Source organism: Ciona intestinalis, chromosome 1 (genome assembly GCF_000224145.3).
Source record: "Ciona intestinalis chromosome 1, KH, whole genome shotgun sequence".
In the NCBI taxonomy this organism is placed as follows: Eukaryota; Metazoa; Chordata; class Ascidiacea; order Phlebobranchia; family Cionidae; genus Ciona; species Ciona intestinalis.
In genome coordinates, this window is record NC_020166.2 from 9,744,636 (window position 1) to 9,762,804 (window position 18,169).

General features: G+C 34.5%; 4 protein-coding genes and 1 long non-coding RNA gene across 7 annotated transcripts in view; 3 read left to right on the forward strand and 2 right to left on the reverse strand.

Annotated features, from left to right (window-relative positions):
* Positions 1–2,926, forward strand: part of LOC108951060 (progestin and adipoQ receptor family member 3-like) — a 6,768-nt gene extending 3,842 nt beyond the window's left edge. The window contains exons 3-9 of one of the 2 annotated variants that reach the window (XM_018817735.2): positions 50–88; positions 545–707; positions 1,033–1,188; positions 1,266–1,354; positions 1,636–1,735; positions 2,276–2,366; positions 2,713–2,926. In XM_018817735.2, coding sequence (XP_018673280.2) covers positions 50–88; positions 545–707; positions 1,033–1,188; positions 1,266–1,354; positions 1,636–1,735; positions 2,276–2,366; positions 2,713–2,846 — 772 coding nt within the window. In that variant the 3' untranslated portion in view covers positions 2,847–2,926. The remainder of the gene's footprint in view (positions 1–49; positions 89–544; positions 708–1,032; positions 1,189–1,265; positions 1,355–1,635; positions 1,736–2,275; positions 2,367–2,712) is intronic. The other variant, XM_026838701.1, reaches the window with a different exon arrangement.
* Positions 2,927–4,319: 1,393 nt separating this feature from the next.
* LOC113474758 lies at positions 4,320–5,159 on the forward strand. The gene is made up of 2 exons (XR_003396443.1): positions 4,320–4,349; positions 4,408–5,159. It is a non-coding gene; the product is annotated as an uncharacterized LOC113474758 (long non-coding RNA).
* LOC100186064 (serine/threonine-protein phosphatase 2A catalytic subunit beta isoform) lies at positions 4,698–10,789 on the reverse strand. Its single transcript, XM_002128794.5, has 7 exons — positions 10,626–10,789; positions 10,174–10,383; positions 7,978–8,151; positions 6,920–7,009; positions 6,345–6,506; positions 5,607–5,725; positions 4,698–5,203 (listed from the first exon to the last, which is right to left on the reverse strand). The coding sequence occupies exons 1-7, from the start codon at positions 10,740–10,742 to the stop codon at positions 5,131–5,133; spliced, it is 945 nt and encodes a 314-aa protein (XP_002128830.1). The 5' UTR covers positions 10,743–10,789; the 3' UTR covers positions 4,698–5,130.
* A 779-nt stretch (positions 10,790–11,568) lies between these two features.
* On the forward strand, positions 11,569–15,577 carry LOC100175875 (flavin-containing monooxygenase FMO GS-OX-like 2). 2 transcript variants are annotated; one of them, XM_026837111.1, is made up of 8 exons: positions 11,569–11,768; positions 12,014–12,110; positions 12,643–12,781; positions 12,904–13,037; positions 13,273–13,510; positions 13,884–14,129; positions 14,545–14,660; positions 14,918–15,577. In XM_026837111.1, exons 1-8 carry the CDS (start codon positions 11,723–11,725, stop codon positions 15,111–15,113), a joined length of 1,212 nt encoding a protein of 403 aa, XP_026692912.1. In that variant the 5' UTR covers positions 11,569–11,722; the 3' UTR covers positions 15,114–15,577. The 2 variants fall into 2 exon arrangements, with proteins under 2 accessions (XP_026692912.1, XP_002128733.1); XM_002128697.5 differs by having other exon boundaries at positions 11,570–11,768; positions 11,954–12,110.
* Positions 15,378–18,169, reverse strand: LOC100182956 (prolyl 4-hydroxylase subunit alpha-1-like). The gene is made up of 6 exons (XM_002128577.5): positions 18,084–18,169; positions 17,595–17,765; positions 17,011–17,064; positions 16,846–16,908; positions 16,427–16,592; positions 15,378–16,024 (listed from the first exon to the last, which is right to left on the reverse strand). The coding sequence occupies exons 1-6, from the start codon at positions 18,129–18,131 to the stop codon at positions 15,939–15,941; spliced, it is 588 nt and encodes a 195-aa protein (XP_002128613.1). The 5' UTR covers positions 18,132–18,169; the 3' UTR covers positions 15,378–15,938.

Consider the following 18,169-nt stretch of genomic DNA (forward strand, 5'->3'; position numbering starts at 1 on the left):
CGATGAAGTTCCTTTCCTTCCAGCAAGACAATCCATTCCTCACGCACGGGTATCGGTCGTATCTATCGGCTAAACAATGCTGTAAAAGGTAGAAATAAAACAAAGGATCAAATGCGATATAAAGCCGATATTATGAGGTGTATGGGGAAAATGGATGAAATATTATATTGCATTTTAGACATGGGTAAAATGGATCAAATGAGATATTGCCTTTAAAACTTGGCAAAATGGATTAAATGTTATATTGGCTTTTAAACATTGACTTCTCTGTTTAGAATCAGGTTATTATTTAAGCCTCATATTATTGCCTGTTTACCTAGTTGATGAAATACCAGCAATTTACCACTTTTGTCAAAATTCACTAGATTTTTTATGCCAGATGAGCAGTTAAAAGATCGTTTACTTTATGCCCTCTGACTACATATTTTAGCAAGAGCATAATTTCGGTTCAAAACATGAAAATAACTTAAAAGGCAGAGAACTTACAAATTAAACCCATCTTACCCCACGTACCATCTTACCCGGAATATGTTTTAACTTCCAGTGTTTTAATAAAGTCAAATGAGTTGGTGAACATATGGACCCATGGTGGGATGTTTGTTTATCTCTTCATCTTGTTATTCTACGACCAATTCTATCTTCTGTCTTCATTAAAGGCATCTGTTGCCGACCATTTCATATTTCTCACTTTCTCTGTGTGTAGTCAGGTAAATGGAACAGCTCAGGCTGTTACTTTGACTTTTTTTGCTTCCCGATTATTTTTACTTTTTAATTTCTTTATTTTTAAAAGTAAAATTGGCTGTTAGATTAGATTCTTTTTCATTCCCCACTTATTTGCTTGCAAACATAGTTCTAGTTATAAAAATATAATAAAATAATAAATGATATCGACAGTTCTCAAATATAGATAAAAAAAATATATTCTGGATTGTGTCTATTGTAACAGAAATAGTCAAAATGATTTGCTAGAAAGTTAATATTGTCGGGTAGAGAAAGATGGCACATATTTTTATTCTACTATCACATCTCCAGGCTTGCATGTTATGCTCCGCTGGTTACCACACGTTTAACTGTCACGTCCATGAAAAAGTAGCCACACGTTGGTATTCAGTTGACTTAGTTGGGATTACTGTGGGAATGCTGGGTTGTTATATGATCGGACTTTACTATGGTTTCTACTGTTTTAATGTAAGTATTATACACTCAAATAAAAAATAAATGAAAAGTGTGTATCGTGTAATTTATCTAATGCTTTCTTATCACAGATGACGAAACTCTTTTATCAAGTGATTGTTATTTCTATGATTGTAGTTTCAATCTCGCTCATGATTCATCCAAAATATTTATCAAAAAGGTGAAATTCAAAGTGAAATGTTAATGTTTTTGAAACGTAAAGTTCTTGAAATATTTTGTGCCTTACACGACAATGAACATGGACAAATATGTAGCACTACTGCCGCTTGCTAGAAATGTACAAAAATGTAATAAGTTTCCAAAAATTATCCACACGTTGCCATTGCTATGGCAATCATGGGTAAGTTAGTCACTACAACTATATGAATGATATGCAATATATAAACACTCATGTTATATCAACGCTATGCAATAAATCCACTAACCCACCCCACACCCCAGATGGCGAAACACTCGTATACTCCATCTCTCAATGATCACAATCTCAGGTTTGCTTCCAACTTTACATTGGTCCATTGTATCAACTGAAATGGAAGTCAAGGTAATTATAAGCAGTGAATACTAAGCAATAATTATTTTGCTACCTATATTTATACATGATATTAAACCATAAGCATAATCTTTCATGTTGGACCTCAAATTTTCACTGATTTTTTTATCATGGCTTCTTGGCTAGTACCTCAATTATGGCAAGGGAGAGTTCTGTATGTGGCAAATCAGGCACAATGTTTTGTTGTCTAACCCCCTTTTTGTTTGCAATGCACCAGTGATGTTTGATTTTATTAATGGCAGTTATTACAATTATTGTATTTTTGTACCATACCAAAACGTTTAAATATGAAGACAATTGTATTATATATATCATATATAAATATATACTATGGGCTGTTCTGTATGTATTGAAAGTGACCATAAAATCTGTTTGTGTGAATATCACATTTTAAAACATTTAAAAAAAAGAGTTTGTGATATATATAGGCGTATTATAAATGTGTTATATTGCTGGCTGTTTTATATGTATTAAAACTGACCAGTAATCTGTGTTTTGCTCCTGTGTAAATACTAAATCTTTATATTTCAGTTGTTTCTGTCCAGTGTTTTTATATTATACGCCATACTTGGAGTTGCTTTAAGTTTCTATTTATCTAAATTTCCAGAAAGATATTTTCCAGGTAAATATCATTTAAATTGCTCACAGCAGTACGTACTTGGTAATTTGTAAACAAGCATGAGGTGTATAAAGATAAGACAATACTGAATAGTGTCATATCGAATCAAACTACTGTCGTTGCCCTGTCAATTAAGAAATAAGTAGTAAAAAATGTTTAAACAAAATTTTAAAATAACTAAACATCAAAATAGACTTTTATGAATCTATATATGGTTTCAAACAAACCAATTTTCCTCTGTAACTCATGTATAGCAACAAACAAGACGTTGGTTCGCAATTTTTTATTAACTGCCATCTTTACTAAAAACTTTAAACAAAACAACCTTTTATTCATACCTTTATTACAGGTCGCTTTAACTACATTGGGCACAGCCATAACTGGTGGCATGTGTTTGTCGCTATCTCTTTATGGCACTGGAGGAACTTTGCAATAAGCGTGCTTGCTTATAGATTAAACACTACCTGCCTCCAAACATCTTAGCGTTGTTTAATTTATCTTATCGTAATCCAGTGTTTTATTAACTGAAAAAGAAGCAATCAATAAAATTGGCTTTTACCGAGTGTGTTGTGATAAAGCAAACTAGCTGGGGTTACTACACTACTGACAACAACTTGAAAATCTAAATAAAAAATTTATTTGGGTTTCTATGATGAAAACCAAACTATTGAAGGTCCACTGGTTCGAAAGTTTGCTGTAATAAATCAAACTAGTGGATGCCATCACACTATTAGTACAGGCACTATGACAGGTTCTAATAAATGCTAGATGGGGAAGTACCCTAAAGAAAAATCACATGAATTGGAGGCTTTTTTGTTTGTTTTTAGTTTTGGGGAGTGTGATATTTTGTACTGTTACATTATGCATGAATATCTGTATGTCTGGTGTATAAGTAGACAACTAAGTTACAACTCAACAGTAAGCATGATGTGTAAGAATACACCATGTCTGTCTGGTGTATAAGTAGACACCTAAGTTATAACTTAACAGTAAGCATGATGTGTATGAATACACCATGTGTGTCTGGTGTATAAGACACCCATGTTATAACTTGACAGTAAGCATGAGGTGTATGAATACACCATGTGTTTGGTGTATAAGAAGACACCCATGTTATAACTTGACAGTGAGCATGAGGTGTATGAATACACCATGTCTGTCTGGTGTATAAGAAGACACCTAAGTTATAACTTAACAGTAAGCATGATGTGTATGAATACACCATGTGTGTCTGGTGTATAAGACACCCATGTTATAACTTGACAGTAAGCATGAGGTGTATGAATACACCATGTGTTTGGTGTATAAGAAGACACCCATGTTATAACTTGACAGTGAGCATGAGGTGTATGAATACACCATGTGTGTCTGGTGTATAAGAAGACACCCATGTTATAACTTGACAGTGAGCATGAGCTGTATGAATACACCATGTGTGTCTGGTGTATAAGAAGACACCCCTATTATAACTCAAGAGTGAGCATGATGTGTATGAATACACCATGTGTGTCTGGTGTATAAGAAGACACCCATGTTATAAATTAACAGTAAGCATAAGCTGTATGAATACACCATGTGTGTCTGGTGTATAAGAAGACACCCCTATTATAACTCAAGAGTGAGCTTGAGGTGTATGAATACACCATGTGTGTCTGGTTTATAGGAAGACACCCATGTTATAACCTAACAGTGAGCATGAGGTGTATGAATACACCATGTGTGTCTGGTTTGAGGACACCCGTGTTATAATAACTCAAGAGTGAGCTTGAGGTGTATGAATACACCATGTGTGTCTGGTTTATAGGAAGACACCCATGTTATAACCTAACAGTGAGCATGAGGTGTATGAATACACCATGTGTGTCTGGTTTGAGGACACCCGTGTTATAACTCAACTCAAGAGTGAGCTTGAGGTGTATGAATACACCATGTGTGTCCGGTGTATAAGAAGACAGACCCATGTTATAACTCGACAGTGAGCATGAGGTGTATGAGTCTGGTGTATAAGAAGACACCCATGTTATAACTTAACAGGGAACATGAGGTGTATGAATACACCATGTGTGTCTGGTGTATAAAAGACACCTACGTTATAACTTAGCAGTGAACATGAGGTGTATGAATGTACCATGTGTGACCGGTTATAACCAGACACCTATGTTATAACTCGAAATGAGGTGTAAAGGAGAGGCTAAAGTGATAACTTGGTATTTAGGCATAATGTGACACCAACACATTATGTATACAACAGAACATCCAACTATACATGTTACCATGCTATAAAAGCACTTATAACAAGAACAGAACAAATAAAGATCTTTTGTATCCTCAAAATTATTGGGTCGTACAGTATTTTATTTGATAAAATTGTCTTCCAAATTACAAACGAATACGCTACAGTATACCTAATGTTGGTCAAAGTTTCTTAAATTAGCACAGGGCAAAGCGAACAGCAGTTTAAAGCATTCACTAGATAATATAGAACTTTTATACTTGGCGCACATGTAACAGTAGCATCTGTGTTGGGAAAGAAAAAAGTTTTCATAACCGAAAACTTGTTTCCCCTCGAAAAAAAAGATTTAAAAATCTGAAATCTGACGCTTTTTGTCGAGAATTTGAAACACAGAACAGACACATGCTAACTACAACACAGCGGACAATGAATTGGGAATTTTTTTGAGAATTTTTGAGTGAAAAAATTATGGGGTGAAACACGCCTGGGGTGTGGCATGGGCCATGGGTGATATCTACATAAGTGGGGGCTCATTTACAAGAAGTAATCAGGGGTACGGCGGGTAACATGGGGCTCTCCTCGTCTTGGTGCTGGGTCAAACTGCAAACTGTGGAAACAAAATTATTAGAACATCATGTTTAGTGTTTGATGAGTTTACAGTGCAATAGTTCAATGGTTCAGTGCTAGTACTGCAATGAAAGGCCAAATGGTACCAGATTTGCTTTACTTTACATGGGTGAGGTCTTACAGTGTGGTAGGCCATTGGACTGGAGATTGAGGTCAGAATGGGCTCAATTACCCTGACACCCGGGGTGCTACGAACCATTAGTGACCACTGGGTTGGAGTAATGTCTGTTAAGTGTCTTGCACAAGCACAAATGCTTATCACTTATCAGTAAGCATTGAACTGTATACGGCTGTATCCTTTGAGGAAAAATACAAGCGCATAAGCCAATGAGCCAAAGTACCATACCCTAAACATACTACAAGTAACTTATAATCCAACTTACAATGAGTATCGTAGAGTATCATCTAATTCCATTAGAGCTGCCTGGTTGCCGCATCTATAGCAATAGTTAGGAGCGCTAAAGATTGTTACAACATTACGATCATGACACCAGTTGTATCCCTGCATGAAATAAACTGATTAGTTTTCACAAAAAAATCTTAAAAAATAAAAAAACACAGTAAAAGAATAAGCTTAAATATTTTTAATAAGCATTTTAGCGGCTTAATAGCAAAATATTTTTAAAGCCACAAAGCTGTGGTACCTGTTATTAAGGTCATAGTTGACTTACTAAACATGATAACTTATATTTACAGTAAATATAATATATATATTTTTAATAGTCCGCAGATGGAGTCCTACGGGTCAAGAATCGGGACAGAATACGGGACTTGGTTGGAACACTGGAGTCGGAACATGATAACAAGAACTTCACTACCGCGAGCACGTCACTTCCGGACGTACAAGGGTGTTGGGGTAATGGGCCAAGTCTGGCCTAAATCCCAGGTCCTCACGGACCTCACCCATACAGAATAGAATAGAAATATAATATGCTATTCTATACGGGTGATGCAAGCCATGGAACCTAAGGAATATGAGGTCCGGCATTTAGACCAGAGTTGGCCTATTACACTTGACACCCAGGGTTCTACAACCAATCAGTGACCAGTGGCCTGGAGCAATGTCCGTTAACTGTCATGCCTATTTTGCCTATTACCCATTCATTAAACCATACACCTACCTCCATAACAAGTTGATGAGCTCTCGATATCAACGTAAGGTGGTTGTGATGGTTGAAAGTTTCCGATATATCTTGTCCGAAGGTGTACCCCGCCCCACGAGGGGAAATACCCCAACCACCCCTGTCATCGGGGTCAGACCAGAGGAGGTCGCACATCGGGCCCTGGGTGGGATACAAATGACATTAACAATTGTACGAGGTTAAGAGTACGGATATAATTTTTGTGACTCGCGTTTGATTTAACAGTGATTCACAAACCCTATTTATACTTTATTATGGTTTCTGAAACTTTTATTTAATGGCCGCAGTTTCAAGATTTTTGTTTTTTGTGTACCTAACTTTTGTAGGGGACAAAGTTTTGTTTAAAACAGGGTTTATGAAACTGTTTACTGACCATTTGACTGTTATTTGTTAATATTTTTTTCAAAGATCTTAAAAACATGTTAAAATTATTTTTCTCTTACAAACCAAAATTTAATCAAAACGTAATCACACACTAATGGGTTATTCATATAGTCAAAAGTTAACAAAAATAATAAAAAACTCCAAAACAACCACCCACGCAGCCAACTTACCTCATGAGGAACTTCTTGTAATCTGTCCAATGCTCGTATATGATCTAATGTATCAATAGATGGAGATAGACCACCATGCAGACAGAATATCTGGATGTAAACATACACACATAAATACATACATAACCAGACACACATAGTTGTGTGTCTTGGACTTTGGTTAAAAAATCCATTTTTCCATTACATATTCACTATAAAGTAGTTTGCATTACTTCTGAAGAATATAGACTGGTTTTCACAGTGTAAATATAAACTGTACTTTTATTTTTTAATTGTATTACATTATTCTTAACTCTTAGAGTAAGAAAAAAAATTCCAAAGTAAACCCAATGTAAAGTAAGACCACCCAAACTGTTGTGGCCACATGTGTCCCATGCAGGCCTCCCAGGGGAACACCTAATAAATTATCTACAATGAAAATTCTATTGTTTGTTTTCCCTTGTAGCACCATAGTAAAAAAATGTGGCAAACAATAAAATATAAAGTTAGGACAATCCAAGTGGTAGCAGGCATGTTTATTTATTAAAATCTATAATGAAAAGTCTGATTTTCTTTTGTAGCACCAAAGTAAAGAACTATTTAATAAAGCCTTAGGCGGCACTTAGTTTTACTTAAAAAAGTATCTGGAATAACTTTGTAAAAAGCGGTTAAACCCACAGTTGTCAAACATAGGACACTGCATTGATTAATATGTGGAAACAATAACTTGGCTCTGCGTGTTTGCATAGACCCGTAACAGCGGAGAAAAGTTGTTTTAGGTTTTAGACTTCGGTTTTAAACCTTACAAGTTATGATGACACCATTGTTACAAAAGTTGGAGTGATAGAACGTGTAACGTAAGATAAAGTTGGAGTTTGAGCGAATATGCTTTTAATAAAGATTGTAAGGACTTCACGACCGAGAGCAGGACTCTTTCAGAGGTATAAGCCTAACAATGGTGTTGGGGTAATGGACCAAATCTGGCCAGCAACCTCAAGGATCTGACCTATACAGGTTAGAATAGAACTATGACATAAAAATAAGTATACAATACATATAGAAATATAATTTACACCAACCTGACTGTCAACTAACGCAGTAAGAGGCAAGTAATCAAACAAGTCCGTAAAATACTTCCAAACGTTTGCGTTCCCGTATTTCCGCAAGCATTCATCGTAAAACCCATAAACTTGGGTGATTTGACGAGATTCATGGTTTCCACGTAAGATGGTGATACGATGTTGGTATCGAACCTATGTTGCAAGGATGGTTAGCTTTAACATTGCTGAATATAGAACACAGTGGTTTATATGCTGACAATGCTGCTGTTGTTAAGTATATTATATATATATAATATAAGTCAAGTATATAATATAAGTTAAGTACATAACTATATAATATAAGCCTGAAAGAAATCTTCTGGGCCTTTTCCTTTTGACAATTTATATTTTTTGAACAGTAATAAAATATATTATATATATATACAGTATATATATATATATATACTGTACCATTATTATACCAACATGTGTAAGATTGAACACAATAGTTGCAATAACTTATAAACAAAAATAACGTAGGACCAAATACATACTGTATAACATCTAACATACATATTATATATAAAAAGACATAAATGAGCATAATAGATGTAAATGCATGTTTAAAACAATCAATACATAAATGTACGTTACATGTCTATCCACACATGACATGTTAAACCATGATTCAAACGTCATTCAGTCTGTGGGAGCATAACAGATGACGTAAAATCAAAATGTCAGCATGTTTGTGTGGGTTGGGTGAAGTTTTAAATGCAGTCAATAGGGTTTAACATTATAATATACATATTAATAAACATCACAGTTATTGTACAATTTTAACTTTTATACATAAGTGGTTTTAGAAACATTTTGTCAAAGAATGTTCAACCATAAACTTTATGACAAAATGAAGTTTTATTTTTTACTTCCAACTAATACTTGGTGAGAATCCAGGGTTTAAAAATGACTATGGATAAACATACATAACACTGTCAATACTCATAACATAATGTTGACTTGAAAGTTGCAACCATGCAATATATTATGTGGGCTTATACTCTTCCCAACTTACACATTTTAATGTAGTTGGCAAACTGTGTATTCAGCTTTTTATTAAATGCAGCCTTAACAACAGCATTAATTATTAAACAAAGCTATTTTAAATTCAGCAAGCACACAGTAACATGCTACAATGGGTTAACTACCTTGACAATACTTGTGGAGTTAAAATATGTGTTTTAATATTTGCATTGATATAGTGAACCTTGTACATTTGGTTGCTTTGTGTATTTTGGCAACCCATATAAACACAAGGTTACTGATTAACTAAAGAGATTGAAATATGTAACAGTAACTCTGAACAGTATTGTCCAAATACCAACTACCTGTCAGTGTTACTCTGCTACCCAACCTATAGTATTGACATTTGGGAAAATATAGAAGTTTAATGACGACTTATATGACCAATACCAATACAGGCATTTGTATTAACTCCTGTTAGTCATAACCTGCGTGTGATGGCATTTTGGCAAAACACTTGTCATTGTCATTGATATAATGTCATTGTCATTGATATAATGTCATTGTCATGATAAAAATAACTGTTTCATTACAAACGGAATGAGTATTTAAAAATAGAACTTTTTTACAGACCATGATTAAAGCTTAAATGTACAATTTAATTTTACCCACAACTCAATTTTCTCAAGATTTAGATGTTACACCAAAATACATTTTTTTATTTGTTCAAGATTTACGGTTGTACAAACTGACATACCAACTAGCCGGGCATCAAACATATTGATTTTTATTTCATGGAACATTACTGCAGCTTATCAACAATCTACCATCATAACATGGTAATTTCGGTCGTAAAAATCATTTCTTATAACAATATAATCATTATTGTACAAAATATTGATCAAACTTTACAAGACTGAACGCTTGTTGTTTAACACTCAAGTTTACCATTTTTTATTGTTTGAACATTTTTAAATAGAATTTATGGTTCCTTTTGGGCAAAATAAAGTTTTTGGGAAATTTTTTTATCATTTTTGTTTACTATTCTATGATTTTGTCGCGCTTATAATGTCATGTGATTTTGGAGATTGACAACCTGTTTTCACAATTATATATTCTCGAATATAAAACACTTGTGTCAAAACTACAACAATGCTAACTGCAAAAAAGTTTTTTTTAGCCAATGAAAAACCTAAGATGCAACAGACTTACTTTCAAAGCCACAAGCAACGTAACAGTTTCCACTGAGTAGTAACCTCTGTCCACATAATCACCCATGAAAAGGTAGTTTGTGTCTGGAGATTTTCCTCCAATTCGAAACAACTCCATAAGATCATGAAACTGTCCATGTACGTCCCCACAAACTGTTACTGGACATTTCACTTCTTGTACATTCGATTCTCCTTGTAATATCTCCCGGGCCTGCAATATAAACGCAATATTGTGACCTATCATCAAAAGGAACATATATAATGTTGGCCAGAATTGGCACAACCCTTAATAGGAAAAAATGGAATGTTCATAAATGATTCATTGTGCAAGAGACAATTTGCGAAAAATCATCTAAGTTTTTTAAATACCGGAAACAAAACCAACAGGATGGTAATTTTTAGTTTATTAGCAATTACACATCAGCTTTAATTTAGTATTAACAACAACTTTACCTTATCACACACAGTTTTGACTTGATTTTCTGACAATTGTTTGCAATCAAATAATTGTTCAATCCATTCGTCGAGATCTTTGCTACTTGGTTGTGGAGGTGTTGTCGTGTCCTCCATTTTTTATTCAATTATCTGTAATTTCAACAACTAAAACAAAAACCTAAAAAGAGGTATAATGACTTTATGTTCTAAGCATTTAAAAAATTAACCAAAAAAAACGTCAGCTTTCCAGGCGACCAAAAACGTCCGCAAATGTACGATAAACCAAGCGTATAAAATTGAACGCTAAATATTTAGAATGATTATACTCTAAAAGCTTTAAAAAAACAACATAAAATTTGCGAAGTACCAAACAAAGTACGACCGCTTTTAACGCAACAAATACGTCCGCTACTCCAAACTTATATTATTGAACGCTATCTTTAGCTAAAACTGAATAACCTGACGCAACAAACTGCAGGATATTGCAAAACTTTATCTCACTTCTTTTTAACTACTCAACACAACTCAACTTTCGAACGAATGACGTAAAATGGGAGTCGCTACGGTTTATAAAAATCAATTGAACGCATTTTCACAACGGTTCAAGCGTACAATTTTACTTCTATTTCCTGAAGGGCATGACATCATTTATTTCAAATAAAGGCAAATTTACCATGACTACACATAAAAAATGTTTTAGAATGTAGCCAAATATAAAAAGTTGCTATAAAAGCATTTAACAAGCTAATTAAAATGTCATTTTTTATGTTTTAACAAAAGCGAAATTTTTTATAACAAACTGTTGTATATCTTAATGTATTTGCAAAACACCAGGGTTACTCACGCTAAAGTTACGTTTTAAACGGTATTTTGAAGAAACAGGCCACTTTTTTAAAGTGAGGTATTGAGAAAATTTTCTTTTGAAAAATCGTGATGCAATTCTGTCGCCACAGACATCGTACAGAGCTGCGCAAATATTTGGGGACTCTATTTACATTTCACAATATGCGTACGTGAGTCGATGTGTGATTGCCTTGTTTTTTTGGTGTTTTCCGATGTATATGGTGCAGTTATATATGTGAATCAGTGTTAGTTTCATTTCTTAGTTCAATTGGATGTCTCCTGCAAGAAGAATTGCAGTAATCGGTGCAGGGGCGGCAGGTACGAAACACACTAACATATACCGACGTTGTGACCTATATCGTATTTTTTTGGATAGCCTATTCTAAACTACGTCGAACGATTTTCACTCAATCTGGCAGAATCAAGGTTCCTTGCATATAAATGACACTACACACTACTATACCTATTTTCACTCATTCTGTCTTAAATTTGCTTTATTTCAGGCTTGTGTGCAGCCCGAAACATCTTGTCCAAACCTCACTTTACACCAGTGGTTTATGAAGGTACAAACCATGTTGGAGGTACCTGGTTTTTCACAGAACAAACAGGGAAGGATGAATATGGAATTCCCATTCATTCATCTATGTATAAAAATTTAAGGTACCTAATATTTGTGGGGCTTTTGTGAGTTTGTTTATATAAATAATTTAAGCTGAATTACAGCAATGGTTTCCATATAAAAGACTCAGATAACATCGCACTTTGTGGTGTTGCAGAATACTTTCTTATAAATTAAGTGACCCAACGCTGGGTCCCAAGTCAACACTTAAGGTCTTAAGTTTACTAATTCTTTAACTTGGCTTGGTTTTCCTCCCATGGTACAACACGATCCCAAAAACCATTTTAGTTATCTGTGTATTATAAGTTGAAATATACGTCTAACACCCAAAGATTGGCCTGAGAATTTGGGATTTACAAAAATTACTGTATTCTATTTTAAGGGGTGTCTTACAGAAACCACATCTATACAATATGTATAAAAGATATAGGACTTTAATCCCTTGCTACCATTGCGTATGTGTCTTTGTGCAAGGCAATTAACAGCAATTGCTCTAACCCAGTGTATACCTAAAAAACGCAAGGATAACGCATGTTACTTACATATATTACATACCTACTTACCGCTCCACAGGACCAATCTACCCAAGCAAGTCATGGCATTTCCTGATTTTCCATTCAATAAATCCCTTCCATCATTTATAAAGCACACAGATGTTTTAAACTACCTTGAAAGTTATTGTGATGAATATAAACTAAGGAACCATATTGAGGTACATAGCTTGATTGCCTGTATTATGTTATGTGTTTTCCTATCTCATTTGTGGTTGTTAAAAATGTTACTATTATATATTGCAGTGTAAAAATAGATAATAATGTATTATGTATATCTCAGTTTAGCACACTTGTGGAAAAAGTGGAGCCATTAGAACCAGATAATCGATTCACTAAATGGGAAGTTACCACATACCATGTCTCTACAAAGCAAACCAGTCGCAATATATTTGATGGAGTAATGGTTTGTAATGGGTATGTGGTTGTATAATAAATATTTTTGACATAAATGCTTCAACAGTTTTGACTTGAGTGATTAACATTTTGGAAATAAATGAATAAGAAAGTAGATGTTTAATGTTTAAAAACATAACTGATCTGTTTATAATTTGTAAAAATTGGCGGAAGAGCTTCATTGTACTTAATAATGCGCCTGACATCAACATCATATACAAGTTAATACAACAGTTACAATGTAACCATATTCCAGACACTTCTCCGTCCCACGTGTTCCTGACATTGAAGGAATGTCCGATTTCCAGGGTAGATTATTACACAGCCACGAATACCGGTCACCACAGGACTTTGAAAACCGAACCGTTGTTATTCTTGGAGCTAAATCATCTGGTACCGACATAGCGCTTGATTTGGCACCTCATTCAACAAAGGTTGTTATGAGTCATAAAGGATCACAGTTTAAGTCTGAATTGCCATCGAATGTGGAAGAGGTTAGTACTGGCCATTATATTTTAATTGCTTTACACAAATTTACTTTTAAGATCAAACTAACAACATTAATGCCTCTGTCTCTAACCCAGCAGTTGTGGGTTCAAGGCTTGTTTATGCTACCGCTGTGAGCGCATGTGTCGTGGGCAAGACACTTATCAATAACCCAGTGGCCACTAATGGGTTGTCTAAATTGTCAGCTATACATAAAGAACAGCCCACAAAGTTACATTTGCAAGCACTGTATAAAACACAACATTCATGTTATAACGACTGACATTGTTCTGCCAAGCATAAATACCTTACATTCATTCATTTAAATAAATTTATTATAGTCAATTATAATTTCACTTTATAATCTACAATTTTCTGCAGAGACCAGTACCTTTAAGATTCACACAAACCGGCGTTGACTTTGTTGACGGCACCCACATAGAATGTGATGTATTCATGTTTTGTACTGGATATAAATACACATTCCCATTCCTTGGAAACCTTGTATCAGTTGATAATAACAGGATAACCCCTCTTTATAAACACTTGATCAACATTAAGTATCCAACACTATCATTGATTGGTGTGTGTTGCATAATCTGTCCATTCCCACAGTTTCATTGCCAGGTAGGAAGCTACTACTGTATTAGTTATATTACTATTCCTGCGATAAATTAATGTCTGGCGCCTTGGAATCTAAAAACTATACTCACTCACCGAATTACTTTGTAAGCGGGCACGAGGTGTATAAAACAGAACCCCATGTTATAACGAGTGACCCAGTTAAAATATTCATTCTAGTTACATTCATGTTGGACTACTGCATGTACATCTGACTGAACTATATACAAAACTAACCATAATTGCTGGGTATTCAAAAAAACTCCACATTTATCTCTTGGTACATCCAATATTTGTATCATGATATATGTTTAAAAAAGGACCAATCTATACTATATTATGCCTTGTAGCAGAAGTAATAGAATACCCGTTAAGTCTATGTTGAATGTGGTTACCAAACACCTTCTTTATGTACACACAGGTGAATTATGCCATTTCTCTAATGGATGGTTCCGCAAAGCTGCTAAGTGAGGAAGAAATGCTGGAAGATGAAAAACAAGATTTCCAAGCTCGCATTGAAAGTGGTTTACCACCAAGGTGAGGATGATATAGGATTGAAAACTGAATATTACTTGCTAGTGTATAAATGGTATGATTAGTATATTCGTGGTAACTTAAAAGCTGGCATGAGGTGTATAAAACAGAACACTCATTATAACCACTATTGTTGCCCCGCCACTCGAAAATAAATAAGTTTCATCTGATTTTATTCAACGTTAAGTCAAAAAAAGTTGGTCAAACCCAGTAAAGGTCAGAATTCAATTAACCTGTTCGTTGTTCCCACCACTCTACAGGCATGCACACTTAATGGGACATCGCCAATGGGATTATAACAATGATCTTGCCGATCTAGGCGGGAATGAACGGATTACGGACAATGTGAGACTATTGTACGATTTGTGCCATCGAAGACGAACATTTAATTTAATGCTTTATAAAAATGATGAATATGATCTTTCAGGTGCTGGCAATTTTTATAAAGTTGATTAGTTGTAATCAAGGTGCAATAAATAGGCGATTTTTACTCTTCAATATCTGTAATTTTAATTTTTTTATACTTATATTCATGATTTTAATGGAATAAATGTAAATTGCTGGAAATAACTGTGATAAATCCCATGAGTTTTTGTAACCGAATAATGGTCAGGATCAAGGGCTATGAGAATACTAAGCATCAAAATCAAGTCCCACGAGTTGTATTGATGACATGGCCAGTGTCTTATTTAAAAAGTTGTTAAAAATAAAAGAAAAAGCTGCATTTTTATTATTAACTGTATTGCATGTATGTGGTGAATATAACCGAATATCATATGATCATTAACTTGAAAAGAACTGCTTAATACTGATTAGCTGCGCAAAGTTGATGATGGCACAAAATATATGAAAAACTGTAACCATAAGCAGGGGTGTATCCAGGAATTTACCAGGGGGTTAACTCTACTTTCAAACGTTTTTTTTAAATTTATTTTATGACTTATATTTATAGTTATTTTATACCATTTTTTTTATGAGTACTTGATGCCTAATTTATGAAAATGTGGTCCAGACCTGGATACACCCGAGGTCATAAGCTAACATACCACAAGCATAGAAAAAACTGAAAAAGCACGATATCATATTTAGCAAAACAAGTTCATTTTAGCTTTAATACAGAAATGGGCAGGATAGAAAAAGGTATAAAACACAATTTGTGTTTCAGATTAAATCTGTCAATTTTTACTGCAGTACCCATAGTGGGGTGAAAACATTTTTACCTTTGTGTGAATTCAGTGTCAGTACCCCGGTCATTAAAACATAAGTTTTTATGGGAATCAATTAAAAGATTCTGTTGTCAGCTTTGATGTTTGTTTTGCAAGATCTTCGGAATTCCTGATCGCGCTCATGGATCCATTTGTTGCTCACTGTGGAAAACAATGTCTTATTTAAACTTTAAATATATTGGTGTAATGGCAACTCTGGTCCACAAGGTATATCTACAGGCATGCCTTGCTGTAAGACCTCACACATAGTCATAGTATAGCACTGTGGGGAGAAGATTGGAACACCTTTAGCACATGATATCCAAATATCCTGATCGTCTTTTAAACGCGATTAAAATAACCAAGTTTTTACTTTAGTTTAGTTTCAAAATCAAAGATGAGCTTTATTCAGATATCAAACTGATGGCGATGGTAAATAACTTTTTTAAGAATAAGTTTGATCTAAAAGGTAGGTTGGGGTAAGATGCTTCGGGTTTTATTCCCTTATATTGTTTCTCTTGTTCTCCCTACACAATTGACACCTTTTTCTCTTGCCCCACTTACCCCACTTGACCCCAGTAAGCACGGGGCACGCTGCGTGTCGTGTTCGTTCATCTCCAGCACCAGAGGGCAGTAGATTGTACCAGAACACGGCGGATCCTTTTATTGGTCGAACAGCGATCCCAGGGTGTAGGAACACCGTGCTTCCCCCTTGCTCTACATTACTCATCTATCATGGAATTAAAAGTTTGTGATTATGAAAATTTGTGATGAAAAATGTGATTAAGACATTTTTATCACTAAAATAAACGAAATATTTGGAATGGAAAATATAAACAAGAAAATTTTGGATGAAAATTGTGATCAAGAAAATTTCATGTTTTCCTAATAATTTATATTCCAAAATGTGTAAACTGTGTATTTCAGTTAAAGATTTCATGTAAACTTTGTCATGAAAGTAAAATTAGTTACAAAGAACTTACATAAGTCAGGAAAGTAGCAATACGGTTTCCAACTTCATCGTCAAATTTCCCAAAATCGGATTTCTGGTTGAATGAAAAGTCCATTAATATCATATATGTATTTGAGAAATTTTTAACGTGATGGTATGGCACAGTTATATTAAAAACAAGAGAGCAAATACTTACCCTTGAATAATCAAAATGAGGTTCATATTGCCCACCCACTCCATAGTTGGCAATCTGAGATCAAATACATTTATCATGAACATTATATTATGCATAACAAGAATGATTCTGCTTCTTCTACAGATATAATACTTTATTATATAGTTGGTGGGGAAATGGGACACTATTTCATTCTATTTTCTCGTTCCATTTGGTAGTAAACAAAGAACATTCAAAGAATTATAAAACCGTTTCGCCACGACTTCCAGAGATTGTTGTTAATTGTTTAAAACACAAACAAGACATTTGAACATTATGTTCTAAAGGTTGTCCTGTCTTCCCCCACTCTTCTATATATTTAAACACCATGAAAAAATAGAGAGTATTGTTAAGTGCCATAATGATAAAACATTTTCTTAATACGACATTAGATTTTGACAAAACAATAAACACATGACATCACAATGCAACCCTTCTAAAAATAAATGTCTGCTATGCTTTGTAAGAAAAACCAAAAAGGTTTGTTTATTAAATATATTATATAAAATTTAATGCAACATTCGACTATGATGATGCAATGGTAAATGACGTCACAATGCACATACTTGTAACTCTTCTGCAGTCTCCATGGACAAGCCAGTGACATCAGATATGCGTTGACATACTCTCTTTATAACAGGGTGGTCTTCATCTTTCAACCAAGCACTTTTACTAACTCGATAATGAGCGAACTCTAACACACCAGTCACGGGGTTCTGGACTGTGGCTCTGCGTAACTGAGTAGAAAACAAGCTTATGCTCACTGTCAAGTTATAACATGGGTGTCTTCTTATACACCAGACACACATGGTGTATTCATACACTTCATGCTCACTGTTATGTTATAACATGGGTGTCTTCTTATACACCAGCGCACATGGTGTATTCATAAACCTCATGCTTATGTTTAGTTATAACATTGTAAGTCATCTTATACACGCTACAGTTTGAATAGACTGGCCTTTAAACATATGCCCTTTGGCAGCTTGTGTTTAAACAATTCCCAACCACAGATACCATGATCTTCATAACAAACCAAGCAATTCACAACTCACTCTTGGTTTAGCAAGTGATTTGATCATAGCCATCTCCTTGTCACTCATAATACCATGGAACCTCACAAGGTGGGGTGAATGCCATA

Excerpts from the sequence above, each read along its gene's own strand:
- LOC100182956 (XM_002128577.5), bottom strand. The coding sequence starts at position 18,131 with ATGAGTGACAAGGAGATGGCTATGATCAAATCACTTGCTAAACCAAGA. Across the intron at positions 17,065-17,594 it reads AGACTGCAGAAGAGTTACAA|ATTGCCAACTATGGAGTGGG; the intron begins GTATGTGCATTG and ends ATTTGATCTCAG. Across the intron at positions 16,025-16,426 it reads GCTTACTGGGGTCAAGTGGG|TGAGCAACAAATGGATCCAT; the intron begins GTAAGTGGGGCA and ends TGTTTTCCACAG.
- LOC100175875 (XM_002128697.5), top strand. The coding sequence starts at position 11,723 with ATGTCTCCTGCAAGAAGAATTGCAGTAATCGGTGCAGGGGCGGCAG. Across the intron at positions 12,782-12,903 it reads AACTAAGGAACCATATTGAG|TTTAGCACACTTGTGGAAAA; the intron begins GTACATAGCTTG and ends TGTATATCTCAG. Across the intron at positions 14,130-14,544 it reads TCCCACAGTTTCATTGCCAG|GTGAATTATGCCATTTCTCT; the intron begins GTAGGAAGCTAC and ends ATGTACACACAG.
- LOC100186064 (XM_002128794.5), bottom strand. The coding sequence starts at position 10,742 with ATGGAGGACACGACAACACCTCCACAACCAAGTAGCAAAGATCTCGAC. Across the intron at positions 10,384-10,625 it reads TCAAAACTGTGTGTGATAAG|GCCCGGGAGATATTACAAGG; the intron begins GTAAAGTTGTTG and ends TTTATATTGCAG. Across the intron at positions 8,152-10,173 it reads CGTTGCTTGTGGCTTTGAAA|GTTCGATACCAACATCGTAT; the intron begins GTAAGTCTGTTG and ends CTTGCAACATAG.